General features: G+C 43.5%; 1 protein-coding gene across 5 annotated transcripts in view; it reads right to left on the bottom strand.

Annotated features, from left to right (window-relative positions):
• POLN (DNA polymerase nu) overlaps nt 1-20,019 on the bottom strand; it is a 177,576-nt gene that overhangs the window by 51,151 nt on the left and 106,406 nt on the right. For all 5 annotated transcript variants that reach the window (XM_082390927.1, XM_082390924.1, XM_082390923.1 and 2 more), the window contains 3 exons: nt 18,725-18,782; nt 17,704-17,778; nt 16,673-16,787 (listed from right to left, as the gene is read on the bottom strand). In XM_082390927.1, the coding sequence (XP_082247053.1) occupies nt 16,673-16,787; nt 17,704-17,778; nt 18,725-18,782 (248 nt within the window). The remainder of the gene's footprint in view (nt 1-16,672; nt 16,788-17,703; nt 17,779-18,724; nt 18,783-20,019) is intronic.

Here is a 20,019-nt window from a genome sequence, read left to right as displayed (position 1 = left end):
CATTCATTTCTCACTATAATTAAAAATATTGTGAGGGGGAGGAACTGATTATTTTCACCTTTTTTTACTATTGAGATATAATTCACATAGTGTAAAACTCATCCTTTTACAACGCACAATTCAGTGGTTTTTAGTATATTCACAATGCTCTGTCAACCATGAGTACTATCTAATTCCAGAATATTTTCATTAGTCAAAAAAAAAGGCAACCCAATACCAGTAATCAGTCCTTCTCCATCCCTGTCACACCCCAGCTGCTGGCCACCACTGCTCTGCTTTCTGTCTATACCCTTGCCTACTCTGGACATCTCATCTCACATAACGGACTCCTACACCATGTGCTTTTTTCTGACTGGCCTCTTTCATGCAGCATGCTTTCTAGGTTCATCTGTGTAGTAACATGCGTCAGTGCTTTGTTCCTTTTTATGGCTGAATAACAGGCCACCATGTGTGTGGACCACACTGCGGTTTCCATTCAGCTGTTGGTGGATACTTGGGTTGTTGCCAGCTTCCGGCTGTTGTGAATACTGCTGTACGAACATTCAAGTACGAGTCTCTGGGTGGACGTGTTTTCATTTCTCTTAGACACATGCCTAGGAGGGAGTGGCCGGGTCATATGGTAACTTTACATTTGCTTTTCTTGAGGAAGTGCCAGGCTGTTTTCCACAGTGGCTACAGCACTTTACCCACCAGCCATGTATAAGAATTGATGACTTTCATCCCGGGGAAAGCAGAAGTCAAGATCAGTCCTTGAGCTCTTCACTCAATTTGCCCCAGAAAACACACTCCTGGAGCCCTTGGTGAGTAAGCCACACCCCCCAGAGGGAGAGCCGATTGAGCAGCAGAGGCCCTGCTGCCCCCGAGCCCGGCCGCGGGGTTACTCCTGCCGCGTCAGACCACGTGAGCCATGGCAGTTTCATCTGTGGCCTGGGGAAGAAGCGAGCCCTGATGGCAGGTTATGGCCTCGGGTCATGGGTCAGGGCCATCCACTCCTCAGCTTCCATCCTGACTCCAAGCTCTGGCCAGAGGTGAGGCCTCCCTGCCACCCCTCCCACCCTCCCCTACGCGGCCTGCACCCCTCCACCTGCTCACCCCCATTTAGGTGAGGTGAGGGCCATTCAGGGGCTGCTAGGGCGACAGTGAATCAGACTGGCCCCCGTCAGATATGTGCACAAGCAGGGCACACGTGGTCCCACAGTGACCGTTTGCTGAGCGTCCACCAAGCCCCCAGGCCTCCCTCTGGGCTTCGGTCCTGTAACTGCCCTCTTGGTATTTCCACGTGGATGCTGCAGAGACAGCTCAAGTTCCACACGTTCAAGACTGGACTCTTGCTTCCACCAGCCACACCGGCTTCTCACCTGCCCTTCACCCACCAAGCTGCTCACCCTGGACTCACCTTCCCCCTCCCCACATCCCAGGTGTGGTCAGTTCCACACCTGCTGGTTCTGCCACCCCTACCGACTTCTCCCCGACACGAGCCCAGAAGACGAAACAGCCTCTCTGCCTTTCTCCCCCCAACAAGAGCCACAGTGAAATGTAAACGCTTCCTTGCTGAAAACCAATCGATAGGGTCCTAGTTAAAGATGGCACATTAGTCAGGCATGTCTACCTGCTCCCTCCTGAGATTCCACTAAAATAGAGCAAAGGAGTTAAAAGGTATAAATCTACAAGAAAGAAGAGAATGGGAGAGGGGCTATCAGCAGGCACAGCTGCATCTGAGCACGTGCACAAGGGGTGAGAGCCCAGGGGGAGCTTTGGGCCCAGTGGAGCCCAGGAAGGCTCTGCAACTGGGACCGTCAGGTACAGCCCCAGGCAGGAGAGAGACAAGGGACTGAAGGCAGGAGGGGGACAGAATGGTCAGGCGCCCTCTCTCTGACTCACCACCCATCGCCCCCAGCCCCACACGGCCAACATGAGTTTAGCCGGGCATCTGCTCCCCCAGAGAGATGATGATGATGAATAAAACGAACCAGAGAACTCTCTACAGAAGGCCCTAGAAAAGTGACCTCCGTATTTGGGTGCTTGGGGGGCCCCCCGTGTGTTGTGCCCAAGAGCCTGGTCATTCTGAAGTGAGGCCCACAGGCCAACACTCCGCTCTTGAACTGAGAGCTCTGACCAACCCTTTCATGTCACTCTGAACTACGAACGGATGAGTGCGTCACCGAGGTCCGCCTGCCACTCCTCTGAAGCTGGTTCCACACGCGCTCCCGCGACCCTCGTGTGACCGAACGGGGCAGCCCCTTAGTCTGGGTGCATGTGGACAGCCTTGAAGAAGACACTCAGGTGCGTAAACCCCTCCTCAGGTTCCTCCTCATTTCTTCTCACCAAGGTCATCCCTACGGGCCTGCTTTGTGCTCACAATGTTAATTAAAGAGATTCAAGTCCGGCCATAAAAGTGCAAGTTTCTACAATTGAAAAAAAAAAAAAGCATCTAAGAAAGAAATGAAGGAGATGTTCCCTCTGTGCAGCTGTGGAGGAAGAAACAGCATTCATAGATCCGATTTGAAAAGACGCTAAATGGGGAATTTCACATGAATGTCCTTCCTGGTTTCCCAAGAAGTATGAAATCTGGCATGAATCCCTCAACAGCAGCAAACTTCCCTCTTCTCTCATGAATTTCCCCTTGGAAGTCTCGAAAGGCCCCCAGACTTCACAATCTGCTGTTGTGTCCTGTGAGAATCATCTCAAAAGACTCCTGTCATTTTGATAGGTTGTTGCTTGATCATTTTTTTGCCCTGGGAATAATGCTAAAGTTGGCATGTCTGTGTTCCTAATTCATATAAATACTTATAAGACTTGGCTGTTAAATAAGAAAAGTGTTACTGGCAGTCTCTTCTTCCAATACACACAATATTGGTTAAATAAAAACCCACGGCCGTCAGATGATTATTTAACAAATCATTTGAGAGCCCATTTTTCACTTTAACATCTCCTTTATCAAGTATTAATTTATATATATGTGTGTGTGTGTGTGTGTGTGTGTGTATATATATATATATAATTATTCTGGGACTTTGTTTTTAAATTGATCTATCCCATTTTGTATCCTATAACAATGTTTCAGTAACTGTGGCTTTATAATAAATCTTAATATCTCGTAGGACTTGGTCTTTCTTATTGTTCCTCTTAAAAATTTTTTTCATGATTATTATGGATTATTCTTGCATCATAAACTACAGATTAATTTGTCTAGTTACTAAAAAATCCTACTGGTATTTTTGGCACATTTATTAGGACATTTCTATATCTATACATTAGTGTAAATAATATCTTTATAAAAATGAGATTCCCTATCTTCTTTTCTGTGTTTCTCTATCTTTAACTTTTTTTCATCTAGGTTTTGCACACTTTTGCTTAAGTTTATCATAGGTATTATGTCTTTCTCTTTGCATGCTTTTTACCATTACATTTTCTAACTGGTTGTTGTTTATATTTGGGAAGCAATTTCTGTAGGTCCACTTGTACCTGGTCTTCTTCTGGATCCTAGGACCAACCTTTTCTTTCAGTTTGTTCTCTTGGTTTCCCAGGCAGGTCATCCCATCATTGCCCCAAAATGATCCTTTTGCCTCTTCCTTTCCAGCTGTTACGCTTCTCCTCTGTTACACCAACCAGAGCGACTGTGGAGAGTGGTGGTGACAGCGGCTCATCTGGGTCCTGGGTCTCACAGGGCTGCTATGGGGCTCGTGCCTGGCTTGCTGTGCTTTGTTGGCTTGGGGTGGGTGAGAGTCATCAGCCGGGGAGGCCTAGAGGAGCCACATGGTCTGACTGCATCTCGGAGAGATAAGGTGGAGGCAGCTGGAGGTGGATGTGGAGCAGGGCCGTCAGGAAGCTGTGTGGGCAGTAACGAGGCCTGAGCTGAGGTCGCAGACGGAAGAGACCCAGTAAGAGGACCACGGGCCTGGCTGGAACAGGGTTGGGAGGGAGGAAGGGGAGAGTCAGGACGGCCTCCGCGGGGACTGGGCCCCGGTGCAGAGCTCTCTCCAGACATGTCTGAAGTGTCCTGGGACAGCCAGGGAAACCGCCGCTGAGACCCAGAGTCGCTGGCCTGGAGCTCAGGACAGAGGCGCTGTGAGGACGCACCACCGTTTCCCAAGGTCTCCACGCTCCCTGTGCCGTCAGCCACCTTCCTTCCCCGCCTTCTCCTCGCTCCCGAGAGCCCAGTGCCACCTCACCTCCTCAAGGAAGGCTTCCTGACTGCGCAGCGCCCTGGACTTCGCCTGTATGGCCTCTAGACCATCGCAACAAAATTTTCGGCTGCATTGTGTAACGTCCTCTGCAGGCTCTGTGGGCATGGCCGCCGTCTTCTCGCGGCTGTATCAACACGTGATTGACATTCAGTTACTTGCTGAGTGGGCGACTGGATGATCATCTCGGGAACTGAGTGTCCTTAGTCCCAGTAGCCAATGGCACAGGTGGACTTGGAGCCCAGACGGAACCAGGGGAGGGAAAGGGGCCCTGGGTAAAGCCTGGGGAATCCCTTCACTGGGAGCAGGTGCAGGGCCCCCACCCCCCATGCCTCCTCTCTTACCCCTGTGGGAGGGCGGCCTGGCTAACTGGCAAGTTGGCCAGCTGGCTCCAGCTCGGACGCGTTCTGTCTGCCCTCCCATGCGGTGAGCCCTGCCCTTGCAGGGCAACTTCTGCAGAGTGGACTTGGTCCAGTTCGGGGCCAGGTAGGAGCCGTCCATCTGACCATGGTGCAAGCCGTGCTTTCCAATCGGCTTCATCAGAACAAAGCTGGCCGTGTTTGGATTTCATTCCCTGGACATCCTTCCCAGTGGGGTTTCTCCCTAAATCCCTGCACTGTCCTGTGTCCTGAGGGACCAGACTCCGCAGATGGCTCTGGTGCCCTCCGGCATCACGGGTTAGGCCAACAGGGGCACCGGCAGATGGGACGGTGAGAAGGCGGCGCCGAGTGTTCCTGCCCCTCACCTGGCTGCTGCTGCCCTGACAGCATCTGTGACCTCATGGGACCTCCAGGCTCCATCACCAGCTGCCCGGGCCCTTCCGGCGCTCACCAGGCTCCAAGACTGCCTTTCTCCAAGCACTCTGGGCTGCTCGCCCAGCCACACCTCTGCAAATGGTCCCTCTTGAAATTGAAATCCCGGTGGAGGCTCTGACTATCACAGCTCTAGACGTAGGAGGCTGAGAAAGAGGCGCGGGGCACGGACTCCCTGAAACCCTAAGGGTTAAGAGCCATGGCCCTAGAACCCATCCTGCTGCATGTGGATCGTGCTGCTAAGGCGGCGACCGTGTGACCTCCGGCAAGTTTAACAACCTCTGTGTCAGCTTATCCAAAACACGGGGAATAACACTGTCACAGGCATTAAATGACATGTGCCTGAAACAACACAAGGCATATAGTAAGAATCAGCAAGGATTCGTTTTTTGTTTTTGTTTTTGTTTTTAAATTTTATTTATTTATTTATTCATTTATTTATTTATTGGCTGTGTTGGGTCTTCGCTTCTGTGGGAGGGCTTCCTCCAGCAGCGGCAAGCGGGGGCCACTCCTCATCGCGGTGCGCGGGCCTCTCACCATCGCGGCCTCTCCCGTTGCGGAGCACAGGCTCCAGACGCGCAGGCTCAGCAGTTGTGGCTCACGGGCCCAGCCGCTCCGCGGCATGTGGGATCCTCCCAGACCAGGGCTCGAACCCGTGTCCCCTGCACCGGCAGGCAGACTCTCAACCACTGCGCCACCAGGGAAGCCCCTGTTTTTGTTTTTTTTACCGTGAAAGGGATAGAAAGCAGAGAAGAAAGAGGGAGAGAAACCTCCTGGGCACAGGCAGTCAGAACAAAGTGCAGATTCTGCTGCTTTTTCTTCTAAATCTCTATTACTGCTCCAAAGTAAGGTACTCATTGCATTACGTGTATTGAAGTCCTTTACAATTCGAGAAAACTCTCCAGGTGATTTTGTCCCAGTTTTTCCACCCTGAGGGGTGCAGTGAGACTCTGTCGCCCAAACGCTGAGACTCGGCTGTGCTGATCAGAGCTGCCCGGGGGAGAGAGGCTGGGGGTGGCCCCCTCCGAGCCACACAGCTCTCGGCACCTCGGCGGGGAATCAGCCACATGGCTGTGGTCACTGGGCAGGCCAGGACTCTCTCCTCTTTGATAAGAAGAATAGTAATAACTCCGTCCCACTGAAAGTGGTGGCTCTTCGTCAAGAGGCGTTGGCGATTTTGCTTTGTCTATTAACCTGTGCATGTCGCTACTATCCTGTTTGGGAGAATATGTAACCTTAGGAAGCTCTGAGAGGTGATAAAACACTAAATTGTTTTAAAATTGCCAGCGCTTGTAGGAATATTGGTAGGAATTAAATGTGCCAGAGATCTGATCAACTTTTTTTTTATATAGTTTTTTTTAATAGTATTTTTAAATTAATTAATTTATTTTTGGTTGCGTTAGGTCTTCGTTGCTGTGCGCGGGCTTTCTCTAGTTGCATCAAGCGGGGGCTACTCATCGTTGTGGTGCACAGGCTTCTCACTGCGGTGGCTTCTCTTGTTGCAGAGCACGGGCTCTAGGCACACGGGCTTCAGTAGTTGTGGTGTGTGGGCTTAGTTGCTCTGAGGCATGTGGGTTCTTCCTGGACCAGGGATGGAACCCATGTCCCCTGCATTGGCAGGCGGATTCTTAACCACTGCACCACCAGGGAAGTCCCTGATCAACTTTTCAATAGAAGAATCCGAAAGATTAAGCAATACCACAAAGGAGAAAGTGACTGGATAAGAAAAAACAAAACAAAACAAAACCTCTGAAGCAGAGCTAATCATGAGAAGAGTCCTGTTATAATTAATCATTATGGCAGAACTTTCTTATGGAAGCACTGCATAGGATCTAGGAAAAAAATAATAATCTGTGGTCATCAAATGTTTAACAATGCTTGTATCTTGAAATCAGTGCTATAAATTGTATCCTAAAAGAGCAATAATCCAAATGATACAACATGACATCCTAATTATGTATGGTGGCTCAGTGGTTAAGAATCCGCCTGCCGGGCTTCCCTGGTGGCGTAGTGGTTGAGAATCTGCCTGCTAATGCAGGGGACACGGGTTCGAGCCCTGGTCTGGGAAGATCCCACATGCCGCGGAGCAACTAGGCCCGTGAGCCACAACTACTGAGCCTGAGCGTTTGAAGCCTGTGCTCCGCAACAAGAGAGGCCGCGATAGTGAGAGGCCCGCGCACGGCGATGAAGAGTGGCCCCTGCTTGCCACAACTAGAGAAAGCCCTTGCACAGAAATGAAGACCCAACACAGCCAAAAATAAATAAATAAACAAATAAATTTTAAAAAAATTAAAAAAAAAGAATCCGCCTGCCAATGCAGGGGACATGGGTTTGATCCCTGGTGTGGGAAGATCCCACATGCTGCGGAGCAACTAAGCCCGCACGGCACAACTACTGAAGCCCGTGTGCCTAGAGCCCGTGCTCTGAAACAAGAGAAGCCACTGCAGTGAGAAGCCCATGCACCACAGCGGAGTAACTCCCGCTCACAGCAACCAGAGAAAGCCTGCGTGCAGCAGTGAAGACCCAATGCAGCCAAAAATAAATAAAATAAATTTATAAAAAAATAAAATAAACCTCATTTGAAAATAAATTTCCCTTCCGGGAAATGCAGTAAGACTTTTTCAGTGGATGAATGAATGAAATGTAAATTCTATTTCTCTCTTTAGTTCTGTCAATTTTTGCTTCAAGTATTGTGAAGTTCTCTTATTAGATACATTCAAATTTAGGACTGTTGTGTCTTCTTGATGAATCAGTCTTTCATCATTATGAAATGTTTTTCTTTATTTCTGGTCACACTCTTTGTTTTGCAGTGTTAGCATCCCATCTTGGTATTTGATTTTCATTTACCCCATTTGCATTTTGTTCTGTCTCTCTTTCATTGAATTCTTTTGGGTGAATCGCATATTTTTTAATACCCCATTTTATTGCCTCCATTGATTTTTTTTAAAATTTACTTTATTTTTTAATTTATTTTATTTATTTGGTTGCACCAGGTCTCAGTTGCGAGAGGCAGGGCCTTAGTTGCAGCATGTGTGCTCCTTAGTTGTGGCATGTGAACTCTTAGTTGCGGCATGCATGTGGGATCTAGTTCCCTGAGCAGGGATGCATTGGGAGCATGGAGTCCACTGTGCCACCAGGGAAGCCCCTACCTCCACTGATTTTTTTAAGCTATACTTCTTTTGGTATTGTTTTAGAGGCTGCCCTAGAAATTACAGTATGCATCTTTAAGTCATCATAGTCTACCTTCAAATAATATTGTAATACTTCACAGTGTAAGAACCTGAAAAGAGTATAATTCCATTTACTCCCTTTCCTACCCTTTGTACTTTTTAATGCCTTATATTTTAGATCTATGTTACAAACTTTTTAAAAATCTTAGTCTTTTCAAGAATTCAAACTATATATAAACTATACATAGAACTATATAAACTATATATATAAAATAAACTATGTAAAATAAAGATTTAAATGTTTTTTATATTTATCCTGGTATTGACCCGTTCTGGTGCTCTTTATTCCTTCCTGAAGATCCAGAGTTTCATGAGGTATCATTTCTCTTGAGCCTGAAGAACTTCTATTAGCATTTCTAGTAGAGCAGGTCTACTAAGACACATTCTTTCAGATTTTGTAAATCTTAAATTGTCTTTTGAAGAACTTCTATTAGCATTTCTAGTAGAGCAGGTCTACTAAGACACATTCTTTCAGATTTTGTAAATCTTAAATTGTCTTTATTTTGCCTTAATTTTTGAGAGATAATTTTCTGGATCTAGAAATCTAGATTGAATGTTTCTTTCAGCACGGTAAGGATGTTTGTTCCATCGTCTTCTGGTCTCTGCCGTTTCTGTAAAAAGTCAGCTGTATTTTGTGTTGTTCTTTGTATATAATGTCTTCTTCTCTCGGGCGGCTTTCAAGGTTCTCTTTAGAATTCTGTCACACTAGCCCATGTGCAAGTAGGGTTTAGATGGTCTCTTCTTATCCCCTCTATGGCAGATTCCTCCTCCTCCTCCACTCCACCAGGGATGAGAGAAGCCAGGGGTTTCTTCTTTTCTGTGAAGGGTTCATCACTTTCTGGAGCTCTGTAACTTAGCTGTATCCTCAGATTTCTGGTAAGTTTAGAAAAACTAATTTTGTAGTTTATTTATCTTGGTTTGATTGTTAGGGTTAGAGCAAGAGTCTCTTATGATTTTTTATATCTTAACTAGAAATTCATCCTTTAATTTTCTCATAAATTACAAATGAAAAAAACTAAAATAGCTATGTTTCAGGACATATAATCCAGTACAGTGCATCAGGAGGAAGGTGTAGGGGAGGTCGTGCTAACTTTCAAGGGCATGTGGCCTATGAACTTGGTTTCACTATCATGTGGCAGTGTGACCCAGGACCCTAAACCACAAGGTCCCAAGGAGACTTTTCATCACTGTTAGTGGCAACCCCAAAGAGCTCCCCTCCAAAGCTGTTCTTGGCCTTCCAGGCAGAGACCCTCTCAGGTGGTCACCAAAAGTCAGCCTAGAGTACCCAGAGCACTCACATAATTCTCTGCAACACTAACCTGCTTACCCAGAGATTACTGAAGCCTTGTACAACTCAGTGATGAAGCAGATAGGACGTGGTATTTAAGCTCATTTTTAAGAGAGACATACCCTAATACTGACAACACAAATGGTTGCACCTTTGCTGTACAGTAAGGACAGGCTAGGCTATGCTCAGAGGCTTACAAAAACAAGGGCTTATTTCTTGTTCATGCAACATGTCCAACACAGGTCAGCTGAGGCTCTGCTCCATGTCATCTGCATTCTGTGATTCAGGAGCAGAGTCTAGCCTACATCTGGAACAATGATGCTTGTCATGGCAGAGGAAGAAGAAAATATGGATAACCATGTGTTGGCTCTTAAAATTTCTACCCATTGGTGACAAATGTCATTTCTGTTCACGTGTCATTGGTAGCAACTCACATGGCCAAGCCTGAGTCAATGGGCAAGGAAGTACACTCTTCCTCTAGGGAGGGATAGCAAATATGCTTGAATAATAATACATTCCACCACACTCCACCCTTCTGACCACACATATTGGCTTTCCTCCCCCTTGACAAGAGTGACAATTCCAAGTCCCATCTGATAGGGCATCAGGATTTTGTGATCATCTTTATATCAGGTCTTGATGGGGCTCTCTTGATCTGGAGGCCAAGGAACTAAAAAGTCAAGTCTACCCTTCACTCCACACATGTGCTATGCAACGGTGGGGCAGGGACAGGACGCCCACAACAAGCACTCCCACGTGGAAAGGGGAAGAGTGGGAGACCCATGGGCGTCACTGGTCCACGGCGACTCTGAATTCTCGCTGGGTAGGCGCTGAAGGGGCCCTTCTCAGCCCCTTGCTCACCATGGCCATTTGCTCCACTCCTGGGACTTCTTTTTCCATTATCTTTCTTGGCTACATGTAAAAGGGTACTGAAGGATTTTCTTTCCTTGGGGGAATGAGCATATTTCCCGGACTGCTTCTTGGTTGTAGAATACGTGGGGCCCCAGGTTTGCAATCACAGTCTCCTTTAGCCCAGACTGGAGGTTCTTTGGGAAGTACAGTGCTCAGAAACACAATAAGTCCTATTTTACTTCAGTCAGCTCCGTGTGCCGACAGACATTCCCACAATTCGCTTAGAGATGCATCCTCTCTCCAGACTTCACCGCAGGTGCCTGCAGCTTATCAGGAATTTGGGGGAAAGCTACCATTAGTCTCTTTTTTCAGCGTTGTGTTGTCTAACTGTAAGGATTTATAGATGCCACCTTCTTTCAGAGATGTTAACAGTAGACATCAAAGCCGTACCTTTCATTCGTTAAAGGCAGTGTTTTAACTGGCCTTTGTTGTTCAAAGCCCTTTTCAGATTCATCTTTTACTGGTTGGAGATGAGAATCATTTCTATATTCAAATATGTAAAACTCCAATTTTCTGGAATCTTATTTCTTTTCATTCCTACTTGTACACTGGCCAGTTCTTTTCTGAGTTTGTTTCTTATGGTACCTTGTCACATGCAGACAACAGCAACCAAAGCATGTTCTAGCATTCTGCTGGCCCACTCTGCCCCAAACCTCAGCTCATTAGGGTATTATTTGCTTCACAAGTTATCACAGGTGACAGTTTTGCCAAATGTTATACCATTTACCAAGTGCCATCCTCCAGCCTCCAATAAACATCTCACTGCCTGCCACCTGGCCCCAAAGCCAGTGCCACACGTTTTAGGATTCATGACAGCAGCCTCTTAGTCCTGGCACCCAGTCCTGTAGATGCCATGACAGGTCAAGTTATACTGCCATAATAAATCACTCTGAAACCTTACTGCCTACAGCAAGAATACTTTATTTTTCTTCTTCACCACCTTTCCATCAGTCTGGTCCACCATTTATAATGCAGGATGATGGAGCAGCCTCTGTCAATTTTGCCAAAATAGAGACAAAAGAGATCAAGAGGAACTGTGTGCAGTTGCTTAAAGCCCCAGCTTAGGCATGACCCTTGTCACTTTTGCTTACGTTTTATTAGCCAGGACAAGTCACATGCCCAAGTGTGACATCTAACAGGTACGGAAGCACCATCTTCCCCCAGAGAAGGAGAGAGGCCCACAAGACTATCTACCACACCTGCCTTACGAGGGAATAACTCAGAAAAGCACTCAAGAAAAGTCTTAAGCAGAAGAAAAACTAATATATCCTGCAGTGAAAAATTAGTTTTTAAGTTTCAGTCTGAAAATGTTGAGTTGAACGTACAACCGATAAGAAATGCTTTTTTATTTGCCTTGTAAAACTTTTAGGAAACCACCTAATCAGGCACATGTGTGGTGATTACTGTGCAGGAAGCCACCTCTGTGCAGAATGGTTGTGTCTTCCGAGCTCAGGTGAAAACACTGGAGCTGGAGGAGGCGGCTCTGACCCGGCTCAGACGTGCACCTGTGGGCAGGGTCCAACTCTCTGGGTCAGACTTTCATCAGTCACATCATAGCTTTACAGATGATCTCCAAGACTTCTTCCAAGTCTCCATTTTTATACATGATCTACATATGCTCAAAGGTTTTTTTAAGAAAATTGTTATTCTTTGAAAATGTTACTAAATATTTCAGAGTACATAGAATTGCCTTTTTGCTTCTTGTGTTTCAAACAATAAGGCATTTACATGAAACAAACATTTTTAAGAGTGCATTTGCTGCTGTTTCACCATGTGCTATTCTAGTCCTCTGTTTGGAACATAAAAATCATTTCCAAAGCAACTAATTATAGTATAAGTCACAAGTGTTGGATTACTACTGCTGGTAGGAAATTAGAAGCAACCACCATGCAAATACTAAAAACTTCTTATTTTTGAAGTTCTCCCCAAAACCGGCACAAGATAAAAAAATGCAGGAAAGACACATACAATATCCAGTGCAGAAATGAACTTCCCAAGCTGGCTTTGTGAGTGATCGGCTTAACATGAATCTGAAGAGAATTATTTTCTGCCTGGGACTTTATACCTTTCCCGACAATCAGTTGTGCGTGTTTGTGTGGATCTATTTCTGGTTCTCTTTTCTGTTCCATTGGTCTATGTGTCTATTCCTCTGCCAACACCATAGTCTCTTGATTACTCTGTATTTTTTCTAAAGATTTTCTTGATGTGGACCATTTTAAAAATCTTTATTGAATTTGTTGCAATATTGCTTCTGTTTTATGTTTTGGATTTTTGGCCCCGAGGCATGTAAGATCTTAACTCCCCAACCAGGGATCGAACCTGCACCCCCTGCATTGGAAGGCGAAGTCTTAACCACTGCACCGCCAGGGAAGTCCCCAGGTACTGTGTACTAAGTCTTAATATCAGGTGTGATTCCGACCACTTTCTTCTTTGTCAAGACTGTTTTAGGTATTCTAGTGCCTGTGCCTCTTCATTTAAATTTTAGAATGAGCTTGTCTATGTCTACAAAACTTGCTTGGGTTTTAATAGGGACTGCATTAAACTTATGGCTCAATTTAGGGAGAAGTGACATATTTACTATGTTGTGTCTTCCATTCCACGAACACAGTATGTCACTCCATTTATCAGATCTTCTTTGATTTCTTTCATCAGCATTTTGTAGTTTTAGACACACAGATCCTATACATATTTTGTTAACTGAATGCTTAAGTATTCCATTATCTTTGGGGTGAATGTAAATGGTATTGCATATTTTATTTCGATTTCTGCATGTTTGTTGTTAGTTTATAGAAATGCAATTTGCTTTTGTGTATTGATACTGTGCCTTGCAACCTTGCTAAACTCACTTATTAGTTCTAGGAGTTAAAAAATGTTTTTTTCTTATACATACTTTGAGACTTTCTATATAGACAATCATATCATCTATAAATAGAAACAGTTTTATTTCTTCCTTTCCAATTTATATACCATTTATTTCTTTTCCTTGCCTTATTTAGTGGCCAGAACTTCAATATTCAATATTAATAAGTTGTTACTGATCTTAGGGGGAAAGCATTTAGCCTTTTACCATTAAATATGCTGTTAGCTGTAGGTTTTTTATAGATGTTCTTTATCAAGTTGGGGTTGCTCCCCTTTATTTCTAAATTCCTGAGAATTTTTATCATGAATGGGTGTTGGATTTTGTCAAATGCTTTGTCTAGGTCAATTGATAAAATCATATTATTTTTATTCTTTAGCTTGACCACATGGTGGACTACACTGATTTTTGAGTGTTAAACCAGCCTTGCCTACCTGGAATAAATCCTACTTGGACATGGTGTATAATTATACACCATACAACATTTTAAGATGCTGTTGGATTTGGTTTGCTAATATTTTGCTGAGGGTTTTTACATCTAAATTTGGGAGTGATATTGGTCTGCATGGGATTGTGTTTTGTTTTATTTTGTTTTTAGTCTTTGTCTGGTTTTGGTATCAGGGTAATACTGGCTTCACAGTATGATTGGGAAGTGTTCCTTCGTCTTCTATTTTCTGGAAGAGGTTGTATACAACTGGTGTTAATTCTTTAAATGTTTGGTAAAATACTCCATGGAAGGCATCTGGCCCTGCAGATTTCCTTCTCAGGAGATTTTAAACTAAAAATTCAATTTCTTTAACGTTTATAGGACTATTCAGGTTATGTATTTCATCATAGTTGGGTTGTGATAGTTTGTGGTTTTCAAGAAATTGATCCATTTCTTCTAAATTGTTGAATTTTTGAGCATAAAGTTGTTCATAGTGTTCCCTTATTATCCTTTTGATGTCTGCAGAATCTGTACTAATATCCTCTGTTCTATTCCTGATATTGGTGCTTTGTGTCTTCTCTATTTTTATTTTTTTCAGTCTTGCTAGAGTTTATTAATTTTATTGATTTTTTTGAAGAATCAACTTTTGTTTCATTGATTTTTGCTATTGCTTTCTCTTTTCAATTTCATAGGTTTCTGCTCTTATCTTTACTATTTCCTTCCTTCTTCCTTCTTAATCATCTTTTTCAGGTTTCTTGAGACAGAAAGTTTGATGATTTATCTGAGATCTTTCCTCATTTCTGATGTAAGCATCAGTGCTGTACACTTCCCTCTTGGCACTGCTTTAGTTGCATCCTTTGCCTGATACTTTGACAAAAATATTTTTCTGTAACACTTGGTCAGCAACAGCCAGAGTAGCTTTGGGCCCATTGAACAAAAAACACGCTTAGTGATCTACGCACAAGCACTCACCTTGAATCACAGATAGATTCTTTCACACTGTCAAGGAGAATATCCATAGCACCCTTCCACCAAAGCACTAAGATGGCAACAAAGCTCAAATGTGAAACAAATAAGCAAAATACTCTTCCTGCCTAGGTAGAAACAATCTTCTAAGACTTTCCACACCTCGGGAGAGAGGGCAGGGGTATTATTAAATCTATCACATGCCTTAAAAATTCTATGTTATCTTATATCCTAACTGGACAGGAACTGAAACAGAAGAGAGACCATCTTCTGGGAGGAAGTACGCAGAGAAAGCTGGGGTGAGCAAAACACCCAGGTGCACGTGTGTAAAGGTGTAGAGGAGGGAAAGAGACAAAGATAGAGAATAAGAAAAGATGCTCAACATTGGCAGTCATCAGGGAAGTGCAAATCAAACAACAAAGCTACCACTTCACACCCACTGGGATGGCTAGAATCAAAAAGACAGAGGATAAAAAGTATTGGCAAGAAGGTGGAGAAACTGGAAACCCATACACTGCTTGTGGGGTGTAAAATGGTGTAGTTATTTTGGAAACTGTTTCGGCAATTCCTCAAAAAATTAAATATAGTTGCCACTATTGTGACATGAATTGTACATTTTAAAATGGTTAAGATGGTAAATTTTATGTTATGTTATTTTACCACAATTTTAAAAAGTTAAACATAGAATTACCATATGACCCAGAAATTCTTCTCCTAGGTATCTACCCAAGAGAAATGAAACCATATTTCCACACAAAGACTGGTACATGAATGTTTACAGCGGTACTATTCATAACAGCCAAAAGGTGGAAACAACCCAAATATCCATTAACTGATGAATGGATAAATAAATGGAATATTATTTTTTTTGTTTATACTGAAATATACAGAATACATTATTCCATATAATGGAATATTATTTGGCCATGAAAAGGAATGAAGTATTGATACATGCTACAGCATGGATGAACCTTGAAAACATTATGTTCAGTGAAAGAAGACGGTCACAAAAGGCCATATGCTGTATGATTCCATTAATGTGAAATGTCCAGAATAGACAAATGTATAGAGACAAAATAGATTAGTGGTTTCCGTGGGGGAGGGAAAGCTGGGGAATGATAGTTACTGGGTGTGGGATTTCCCTTTAGGGTAATGGAAATGTTCTGGAATTAGACAGTGATGATGGTTGCAAAACCTTGTGAATGTACTAAAACCCACTGAATTGTACACTTTGAAAGGCTGAATTTTATGGTCTGTGAATTGTATCTCAGTTTTAAGAAGAATAAACGGTGTGCACCAAGGAGAAGGGCCTTTCCCTGGGAGCCACAGGTGGGGCAAAAGCACCAGGACCTGGCGGCACTGCGTCAACCTGAGCTGAGAGCTGCTGAGCTGGGGGGTGGGCAGGGAGGGGGCAGGCAGGGTCTGAGCCTGATCTTGCTGGCTTTGGACCTCGGGACCAACTGCACCCTGAAGAAAGGCATTCATGGCCTTAGACGGGAGGAGTTCCAGGCTTCAAACCGAAAGAAGAAAAGCCTAAGTAGGCAAAATGAAAGTTTATTCAAAAAAGCAAGGATGAGCCGGCAGTGAGAAGGAATAGCATTAAGTGTAGACTTGTTTTGTAGCCAAACAGCAAATCAGGGCTTCAGTGGGGCTGAAGATAGGATTGCCACCTCAGGTTGCCTTCAGGCACTGGGCTTTGTCTTCTCTGAGTGACACTCATCTGGAGGGCGTGCGTGACTTTCACTTTTGATTTTTCGATATTTCTATTATATTCTTTCGCAATGGACTTCCTTTCTAGTGGTGAAGAATTACCTTTTCTTTCATAATTAGGAAACTCTTGGCATCCTCGTTACCTACTCTTCTTTTCAAAGAGATTAACTACTAGAGAAAAGTATAATTTCTTTCTTATGAAAATAGGTTTGGAACAACTTCAGGCTTTTAAAATCGTGTCAGCATTCCTGCAGATCTGATACTATTATGAGCTCATATATCTTACCACTGTGAAGTCAGGGTGGAAAATACATCATCTCTTTCAGATTCCTGGAATAACTTCAAAAGTTCTGGATCCCCAGATAAGTGTGCAAGAATGCGCAATTCAATCTGTGAAAAGTCTGTTAGATAGAGCTCTGCATTAATTCAGAATCTAGGAACAATGTCCCTCATTGTTGCTACCCACCCCCAGGGGACCCTCAATCTTCCCTCCCCACTGAGGAATCAAGGCCAATGTGCCCACCTCTCATATGCCAGGGTCCTTAGGCCTCGGGTCTATTGGCCATCCCTGGGTCTAAAAGTCCCAAGACCTCTTCTGCGAGACTGGCCATGCCTCCAGGGTGGGCTGTATTCATTCATCAGTTCATTGGAACATCAGAATTTTAAAAGGCCTGCTGTGCGCCAGGCTGTGTGCTTGGGATATGCTAGTGAACAAAACAGGCAACAATCCCTTCCTGCGTAGAACTTATACTTGAGGGGAGGGAGGCAATCTGAATTATTCAGCGTGTTAGAAGGTGAGAAATGAAATGGAAAAGATCGATCAAGAGAAGGAGCTTCCGGAGTCAGTGTGTGTAGGGAGCTGCTGTAAAGTGTCATCAAGGAAGTGACCTTCCAGCAGAGGTATGAGGTGGAGGAGGGAGCAGGACCACATCTGGGGAGGGGGTTCCACGCAGGGCCCGAGGTGGAGCTGGCTGGTTGTTGGGGGACAGCAGAGGGACCAGCAGGACTGCAGCAAGAGAGCAAGGCAGAGCGCCACGGGTGATGGGGACAGAGAGGAGAAAGGGGGCAGACAGAGTGGCACCAGACAGAGGAATTTGGGATCTAGTCGTGGCAAAGTGAAGGGACCCAGGAAGCAGAGCTGCTCTCACTTACTGTGCATAAGAAATCTTTGCTTCATATAAATACTTGCCAGGACTTATTTTAAAGAATGAGGTCTGTAAGCACCTTTGGATTATTCCATTTCTAAATATTTGAACTGTATGAAACGCATAATGTGGGATCCAATGACACGGTGTCTCTACCATGGCCCACACATACCTGCTGCTAGGAAGGTGTGGCCTTCGGATGAAACAAACACGGTCCTCGGGGAGATGGTAAGGAGTTCATCTTTACCTGAATCATTATTTCAAGAGCACTTGGTGAATTTGGTCGTGAGCTGATTCATAGCTATTCCTCATACAAAGTTATTTTAACATCATTCTAAAGTCAGAAGAGTCTAGATTTCTCTTAATATTTTTAATGTAATTTTAAAACATCATAAGACTACTGAAAGTAAACTAGATTTTCTGCTGTTAAAATCTCCTGTTCTGTGTAGAATTCTTAATGAAGAAAAGGTCAAACATTGCAGTAAGAGCCACCTAGAGACCCTCTGGCCTCACCGCTGAGAAGATCTCCTTTGCGGAAGCACAGAGTCTAAGATTTCTCCACTGAGTATATTTTACAGGGCTGGAGGAGGTGAAGTTGCTGCTCACCTCCCATGAGTTGTGTTCACGCACGATTATGTGTACTTTAAAAAGGACTGCTCATCGCACTTCATTGTTTGGCCCTGACCTTCCGGAAGTAGCAGTTCCCAAAGCAAAGGGGGCAGGAGTTTACTGGGAATGGGCCACAGAGCCCTACTTTGCTCAGATTTGACCTTTTTCTTTTTTAGAAATGTAACCATTAGCATTACAGTGGAATAGCTTAAGAGAAAGAAGAGTGTTACTATGCTTTCATAAACATTTCCAGTAATTTTCAGACTTTAATAAAAGCCAGTTCTATTGTATGTCTGTTTGTTTTTTCTTTGTTGGGAAGTTGGTGGGGGAGAGATAGTAGGAGGGGAGCTACTTCCCTTGTATAATTATCATCTATTTTAACTTATAAAGTGCTAAAGGGGAGGTACCATATCGCTTTAGCTGTGTTTTATTTTTCAATGTATATTTAAATCCTGGTCATGCAAATACAGAGGAGAACTTCAGGAAAGAAAAGCAGTTAGTTACACAGAAAAACAATTACAACATCTCTAGGTTTTTAGAAAATGTTACCCAAGACTTCTGCAAAGTAGAAAGAAATGTGTTACCTTGAAAATTTTGAGGTTTAGTTATTTGAATTGGGTGCTTGGAGATGCCTTGGATATTCTGTGAATAATAAGAGGGAAATTGCTTTAGTTGAAATATCTTCTCTTAAATTAATCTGTACTATTTAACGGTATTTAAAATGTGTCACATTTTATTAAACATTAACAAAATAACTAATGCCAATGTACTATGCATAAGTGTATTCATACTTAATACAACTAATACTGAAACATAATTTTGGTGGGTATATCACTAGGTATTATCAGCAAATATGAGAACAATTCTTTTTGACTTTAGCCTGTGTGACCCTTATCATAATTATATACAGTAATTCTTTCATCAGCAGCCTGAATTATGAACTTAGTTACCTTTAAAATTCCTACATAATATGCTAATGTAGATTTCTGTGAAATCTGTACACTGTACTTTCCTTTAAAAAGGTATTTTAAGATGAGTATTTGGGTCTCTCCACTCTAACCAAGGCTATTGCTCTTGGCACTTGGCACCAGCCTTGGTCTTAGTGCTTGCTGATTGTACCAGTTCTACACGATCCCTACCAGAAAAAAAAAAGAGGATGAAATACTTCCTAACTCATCTTATGAGGTCAATAATACCCTAATAACAAAACCATACATGACATTTCAAGAAAAGAAAACTACAGACCCATATCCTGTATGAATATACACACCAAAGATCCTAAACAGAATATTAGCAAATCAAATCCAACAATAGGACAATCCGTCATGACGAAGTGGGGTTAATCCCCCAAACCCCAGCCTTGGCTGGCTCAACATTTGAAAATCTATCAATGTCATTCAGCATATTAATAGATTAGAGAAGAAAAGTCACATGATCATCTTAATAGATGCAGAAAAAGCATCTGACAAAGTTAAATATCCATTCATGACAAAAACTACTCTCAGCAAACTGGGAACAGAAGGGACTCCTTTAACATCATAAGCAGAGCCTGTGACAAAACTTAAAGCTAACATCATTCTGATGGTGGAAAACTCAGTGTATTCTCCTCAAAATCAGGAGCAGGCAAGGATGTCCACCCTGAACACTTCTATTCAACATAATATAGGAGGTCCTAGCCAGCACAATAAGGAAGGACAAAATAATGAAAAGTATACAGTACAAAGGAAGAAGTAGAATGACCCTTATTCACTAAAGACGTGATTTCATATATGGAAGAACCCATGGAAACTACAAAAAAGCTTTCCAGAACTAATAAATGAGTTGACCAAAGTATCAACATAAAGTCAATATACAAAAATCGATTCTATGTCTACATAGT

The sequence above is a fragment of the Balaenoptera borealis genome (genome assembly GCF_965194805.1).
Source record: "Balaenoptera borealis genome assembly, chromosome: 4".
Classification (NCBI taxonomy): domain Eukaryota; kingdom Metazoa; phylum Chordata; class Mammalia; order Artiodactyla; family Balaenopteridae; genus Balaenoptera; species Balaenoptera borealis.
Note: the sequence above shows the minus strand (reverse complement) of the source record. Positions and strands in the feature narration are given on the sequence as shown.